The sequence below is a fragment of the Musa acuminata genome, chromosome BXJ3-11, assembly GCF_036884655.1.
Source record: "Musa acuminata AAA Group cultivar baxijiao chromosome BXJ3-11, Cavendish_Baxijiao_AAA, whole genome shotgun sequence".
Taxonomy (NCBI): domain Eukaryota; kingdom Viridiplantae; phylum Streptophyta; class Magnoliopsida; order Zingiberales; family Musaceae; genus Musa; species Musa acuminata.
The window spans coordinates 25,435,219-25,442,277 of NC_088359.1; the positions used below are offsets into that span (position 1 = coordinate 25,435,219).

The following is a 7,059-nucleotide window of genomic DNA, read 5'->3' on the forward strand; positions in this document are numbered from 1 at the left end:
GGTACCAACACCCAATTTGTGCAGATGGATATTTACAAGATATTAAAAAAATCCGACCTGCTACTATCTCAAAACCCTAAACTACACCACACGAACGATAATAAGATCGATATTTACGAGACAATAAAAATTCTGACCTACTACTATCTCAAAACCCTAAACCATACCATCCCACTGATAATAAAATATAACGATTATGATACCATACAAAATCCACGGTAAGAAACACTAGGATGCCGGAGAAGTAGAACAAGAAGCAAGAAATTGCTGCAAATAATTGAAAACACAGCTTGATCGATTAGGAGTCCGTAGAAGCAGGATACTACTCACCTCAACATGGGAAATAATTAGACCCTGCACCGCATCAAGACAGGCAATAAACAACACAAAGTTCTCATCACCGATTTCATGTTTTATTGCCAACTGGCATTGTGCAAAACAAAATTGAACAAGAGAATTGGGGCCAAAGAACAAGCCATATGTTATCCTTTTTTATCAAGAAACACCTTGAATTCACACCAAAATCATTCACCACCGCTCCCTTGAACTTGACCTTGGTGAAAAAAAAAAAAGAGTGGGAAATGAGCATTTCAGAAACTTGCAAAAGCAGAAGAATAAATATGTTAAATGTGACTGTTGGTTCTCAGAAATAAAAACCTTCCAATCCAACCAAGCACAAGAAATGATAGATTTAAAAGAAAGATTTTTCATGCATTATCTATCATACACAAATGAGGTAAATATGATATTTGTTCCGATGACCAAGTAGTGACCACCAGTTTGATACTCATATTTTGTATCAAACTGAACCAATATTTTAAAAACCAAATGCACCAAAGTAAAATTGCAATTCAATTGGTTTAGCTCTTCATGCAAGTCATTGGATTAACTTGCTCTCAAAATTTCATTCTCGCAGTAACAATTTTAGCTTCCTGCATATAAGAATTTTGCAGCTAGGCTGAAACTGAAGTACTTGCGACTCAATAGAAAAGAAATACTTTTTCTCTATTGTGGGATAGGAAACAAGCACAAGTCCAATTGGAAAAAGGTTTAAGAGCTCCTAGTAGCAATGCAGTACAAAAATTGATTCATAAATAAATTATGAAAGTCTATTGTGAGCAGCAAAGCCATTAGCTTCATTTTGGACATCAAACCGATTGGATTTTACCAATCCTTTGAACAAATCAAACCAAATTGACCAAATTGAGTTGGTTCAACCATTCCATTCTTACCGAATAATGCTCACCCTTATAATTGTACCATACATTATTGTAAAATTAATTATAAGAAAATAATTGCATTAAATTAATTGGTTTTAAAATTAACTACAAAGAAAACTGTAAAATAACATAAAAAAGAAGAAAGATCCAAGTTAAATATAAAAATATATATTCTAAAATTTTAATTCTTGAATTGAAATCAACTGGGCAGTATTTGAAGCAGCTTACTATTGTCATTAACTATTAACTGCTCATGAAGGCGAAGAAAGAAACTAAAGGAAAATAGCAGAAACATAAGTCAACAAATGGAATTTATGATATACCTGTCTGCATTTCTGCTTTCGAAAAAGCTCTTATCCCTTCTCCCCTGAAATCCTCGCCTGTCATCCATGCGATTTCCCCATGCATCTCCAGTCCCACCACCAGATTGTGGCCTGTCAACAAAATCAATGCTCCTAGACCCCTCAGACATGCCAGACTGAGATGGTGGCCTCGTAGATGACGAGGCATCGCTCCTGCCAGACCCAGATCCTGGTCTGATGTTGGCTGTGGTTCTTTGACCAAACCGAACCTTGTCATCAAACTGATGCACTAGAAGCTCCAGGTCCTTTTCCTTCCTTGCTATCTCCTCATGAAGCTTAGAAAGTTCTTCAGCAGATAATTTTGTAAACTTGTCATTTAGATCGCCCTCAGTTTCTCTAGTCAGTGCCTTAAGATAATTAATCTCTTCTTTTAGCAGCTTTTCTTCATTGGTCCCAGATCTGCAATGCAATTCACAAATATAAACTCCATGTCAAAAAAAATCCTCCATAAGTCAGCGATCAGAACTCAGCAATATAAACTCCATGTCAAAAAAAATCCTCAATAAGCGAGAGCAAAAGTCACAAATTTCTTGACAATATATCTCAAGAAGATTCAGCAAACAGAACTATGCTTCATAACCAACAATTTCCAAGTGAATAGAACCTTAATATAAACCATATCTGACAACATACATCAGAATCAGTTAAAATAATGTCTTGTGTCAAAGTCAATGAATAAGAAAAATTGTCATACCAAAAGATCAGTGTGAAACCAAACAGCGCAAACTTCCACATTGTTACATCTTTTTCACAATAATTAAGAAGAAACAAGAAAGAACAAACACCATAGAGGTGTGCAGAATCAATCACAATAATTAAGAAGAAACAAGAAAGAACAAACACCATAGAGGTGTGCAGAATCAATCAACAAAGGTTTTTTTTTTCTTCAATTTGATTCCTTTTTTTTAGAGTGATTTAGTTCAGTTTGATATTACATAACACTGTTCTGAACACTGTAACTCTTAGACAATAGTACTCAACATCACAAAACATGATAAGAATTTCACCCTCAAAATATTATACGGGATTAAGTGTTTAATTCGACCATAGTGGGAGGCCTGACCTCGACATAGAGAGGCCTGACCTATATCAAAAACAAAATAAAAAACTTGGCAGACTAATCTCTGTAAAGCTTTTTTTTTTCATTTCAAAGGCAAAAAAAAGTTCAGAGCCAATAAGGACAGTGATGGAAATCAAAACAACTTCCAAATCTTCACACCCAAAATCCTTTTGAATGATTATTCAATTTCAGCTGATCATGTTTACAATTTAATCTAGTTTTTATTATGAAATAGCTCTAGTACTTGAGAGAGGGGTTTTTGCATAAATTATAAGTTTAGCTTCTTAAATTGCTCAAGGAGAAGAAAAACAAAACCAATGAGATTAAGTGGAAGAAATTAAAATTCATTTGATTGAACATTACAAAGCTTGATTGAAATTAAATTCTACAAACAAGTTTCATCATCCTACAAAGAAAGTCTGAATCAAGTGTATCAAGAAAAAGAAATGTTATATTTCAAAACAATTGTAAAAATTTTATTTTACCTGAAAAGAAAATTTTCTGAATTGTATCATCTCCTACATTTGTAGTTTTCCTCTATTTTCTTGTATGAGTCTATAAATAGGGAAAAGTGATTGCAAGTAGAACATCAATCAATAGATGAATGAATAAGTTTCTTCTCCTACAATGCATCTGAGTGGTGTGACTAGTAATCTATTTCTTTTCTTCCTCCTCCCTCAATTATCCTACCACTTAAGTTTCACATTTACATGATCCCTAAAAACTTCAAATTCCAAATTACTGAAAGCATGACATTATTGAAGTAACCCAACATTGGAAACCAGTGGATCAACTTCACAATCGACTGAAGCCAGTCAATAAGGATAAGGTCAATGCCTTTCTCTCTCTTCAAGAATGGCATATCTTTGAATGCACTATTTGTACTCTGATTATTTTAAATTATTTTTTTCAATGAATTGAGCATGTTGTACCGAATCTTGCCCCTCTATTTTGTCCCTTTTTTTCCCTTTTACACTGATTCTCTTCTCAATTCTCTAAGACTTATCACCCTTTAAGTTGTCCTATGTCATACAACCGCTGGCACATCTTAATACGTTACTATTAATTTAACATTATTATGATTCTAAACATTTTAAAATGGTTAATGTCAGAATTTTAATAGTTACAACTTTACATATATTTTCTTCAAAATAGTTTAGTACAGTCATTAGTTTCTATGTAGTCATGAAAAGTATGTAGGGAAATTCAAGTTTCATTACTAATAGTAAAAACATAAAAAACCTAAGTCAAACTGACACGTACAGCTGTGAAAATCAAGGGTGACATTGCAGTTGAGGGCCTACGAGCAATACAATTTCACATGGAGAATCCATGTCAGCATGCCCATATGTGCCAACTGCAGAACCATAGTGTACTTTGCATTACATTGATGCAACCAAAAGAAGCATATGAACATGAAAACAAAGATTTTAGGTTCCAAACACCAAGGTATGATGATAATGAATTATAGATACTCCGGAAACTATTTAAAATTGAGGATAGAGATAATTAAACCTTTCCACACTGCGATATTCCACCTCCAGGTCAATTTTCCTCCAATCTATTCCCTTTTCCTGCAACAGAACTTCTCTGGGCTTTGCATTACCAAACGGGTTCACCTTTGGTCGAGGTTTAACTGCTACTTCTGCTGCCACAGCTGCTGATTGCAATCCTGGACTGACTGGTCTGCTTGAATGTGCACTTGAAGGTCTGCTAGAATGTGAACTGGTGGGCCTGCTGGTCTTCTTCATCTCATTATCAGAGTCCATCTGCCTCCAATCCAACCCTTTCTGAGCCAAAACCTCCTCTCTCGGACGTGCAGCGCCAAATGGGCTAGGCCGACTCCTCAAAGGCTCACTCGGTGTGCCAACATTCCTCTTTGGTGGATCCAAAACTAGCTTTGGCCTCCCTTGATCATGTGGAATTGATCCTTCTCTACTTCTTCCCCATCCGTAGGATTCAGATGAAGCACGGGAATCCCCAGACCCTGATCCAAAACTTGGGTTTTCGGATGGAAGAGGTTTCTTCGCAGTTGACCAACTATCTACCTCATCAGCCCTAGACGAGCTGCCACTGCCACTGAAGCCATATGAATCGCGCCGCCCAGCGTCAGCTAGCGGAGGAGCAAACGGCTTCTTTCCAGCACCCCAATTATCCACTTCGTCGGCTCTCGATGGCTGGTCAAAATCTGAATACCTATCCGGCGGACCCTTCCGCGGCTCCTCATCAAACCCACCGTAGCTCCTCCTTCCACCACCGGCGCCGCCCCACGAGCCATCGCCCTCATCGACCCTACGGCCAGGAAGACTTCTGCGGGGGCCACCGCCATCACCATACGATCGGAACCCACCGCCAAGGCGCCCATACCCGAGCTCCTCCTGGGACCGTTCCCTCGGGCCGGTTGGAAGGCCGCGCATCTCATCAGGGGTGAGGCCCTTGGACTCGAAGGAGGGACGGGAGCCACCGGCAACGAACTGGGCGAGGGGGACGGGCTTCTTCTTCTTCTTCTTCTGCTTCGAGGAGGAGGCCGCCTCCTTGAGTGTCGGGAAGCCCTGCGCAGGCTCGCTAGCGAGGAGGGGACTGGCCGGAGGCGGCTCCCCCGCCGGCTGCTCTTGCTCCTCGGCCTCCGCGCGCTCGGCGTCGAGCGCCCAGGCGCCGACAGCGCCCCAGGCCTTGGACATTCTTCGTGGGATCGGAGACTTAGGGTTGGGATTAGGGCTGGGATCGGGCGAGGGAGAAGGCGCCAGCAACCGTGAGCCGACGAGACGCCTCCAATTCCCAATACCGTCATTTATACGAAGGGATCTATTTGACGGAAACGGGTAACGGAAGCCGTCCTGGGCGAGGCGTAGACGAGGAGGGCTCCTATTTCGGCCGCACGAATCCCGATGGTTCTTTTTGTGGGCACGAATCATAAAGCTCTGCACGTCTCCTGTAGACTTTATTGGCACGACTCTGGTGCAGTGACGCCCCTTTCGTTATGCACGAACATTGAAGGTCTTGATGAGCACGAATCATAAAAGATTTTTGACGGAGACCAATCACATGCACCTTTCGGATCAAAAACACGCGTGGAAAGGGATGTCTGTTATGCACGAACTTTGAAGGTCGTGATGCGCACGAATCATAAAAGATTTCGATGAACACCAGTCTCATGCACCTTTCGGTTCAAACACACGTGTGGATAGACGGGGATGTGAACGGGCGCCGTCTAATCCCTTATTCCTCGTTTAGATAGAACGGAGATATAAATGGAGAATCCCATTGAAGATAGGAAATCCATAGATTCTCTATATTCTCCTCGTTACTTCATTCTATTTTTATTAAAAATTAATATAGAAATTTATAAATAGTAATATTTAAATATAAATTAACTATAATAAAGTATATTCAAATATCACCGTAACCAAATATTTACAAAATAAGAAAACATATCAATAATTTTTACCATTAAATATATATTCTAATAAATTTATAAATTAATAATTTTCTTCATTAATCCCACTAGTCCATTTCTCATGCTCACATATTCATGATGGATTCCACATAAATATCAAAAACATATAAAGTGTAAAACGATAAAAACTTAAAAATAATTAATATTATTAAAACTAAATTATGTCTCAATTATTTCACAATCAACTTTATCCTCTTCAAAGGAGGCGCAATATTTTGAATATACCATTAGGCATTAACTTATTATATAAGTAAGAATAATTTAGAATTAATACTAAGTAAATAAAAATTAAAATATTCTCACTCAAATTAAAGGTCATACCGTGCATTTTATTGTACAACCAATTTTGAGAACACATTAAAGCTTATAGTGTACTTGTAAGAAGTCTACAATTATGTTGAATTAAAAACCTACCACCAATGCTTAAGGCAAGCTCAAATGTAACGATAGATATTGGAATGGATAAAATATCTCTATTGCAACATAGGGTACCTAATCTTATTCATTTTCCACCATACAAGGATATCAAAATCAAGAGAGATTTACTTGCATAACTCTATTTGGCATTATCATTAGAAATGGAACTATTAAAGTTTAACAAAATATCAATATTTTCTTCCATCTAATTTGAAAAAACTAATTGATCTATGAAAACGAGAAGATCTTTCTCTTATTAAATTTTTTTCTAATATTCCCTCACCAAATCATAATAAATCTTTTGTGTTCCACTAATTTCAAAAGATGAATCAACATGATAAATCTTTGAAAAATAGTGTTAGGATCAAGAGTGATACTAGGGGGTGGGTGAATTAGTGCAACGGAAAACTTTTACGATTTTAAAAAATTGTTCGTTTCATTTAAAACCAATTCCGATGAAAATGGTTTCGATTTAATCTGTTTCGGAGAGAAGTTGAACTTGAAAGCTTTCGTAAAGTAAATTACACAAATGAAAAGCAAACC

General features: G+C 37.8%; 1 protein-coding gene across 1 annotated transcript; it reads right to left on the bottom strand.

Annotated features, from left to right (window-relative positions):
* Positions 1-377: 377 nt before the first annotated feature.
* Positions 378-5,422, bottom strand: LOC103971507 (eukaryotic translation initiation factor 4B1). Its single transcript, XM_009385534.3, has 3 exons — positions 4,158-5,422; positions 1,544-1,981; positions 378-553 (listed from the first exon to the last, which is right to left on the bottom strand). Exons 1-3 carry the CDS (start codon positions 5,321-5,323, stop codon positions 529-531), a joined length of 1,629 nt encoding a protein of 542 aa, XP_009383809.1. The 5' UTR covers positions 5,324-5,422; the 3' UTR covers positions 378-528.
* Positions 5,423-7,059: the final 1,637 nt, after the last annotated feature.

What these genes read in the sequence shown, in the direction of transcription:
- LOC103971507 (XM_009385534.3), bottom strand. Translation starts at nt 5,323, where the DNA reads ATGTCCAAGGCCTGGGGCGCTGTCGGCGCCTGGGCGCTCGACGCCGAG. An exon ending in GAATATCGCAGTGTGGAAAG is followed by an intron (nt 1,982 to 4,157) that starts GTTTAATTATCT and finishes ATTGCATTGCAG; the next exon opens with ATCTGGGACCAATGAAGAAA. An exon ending in GAAAGCAGAAATGCAGACAG is followed by an intron (nt 554 to 1,543) that starts GTATATCATAAA and finishes TTTTTCACCAAG; the next exon opens with GTCAAGTTCAAGGGAGCGGT.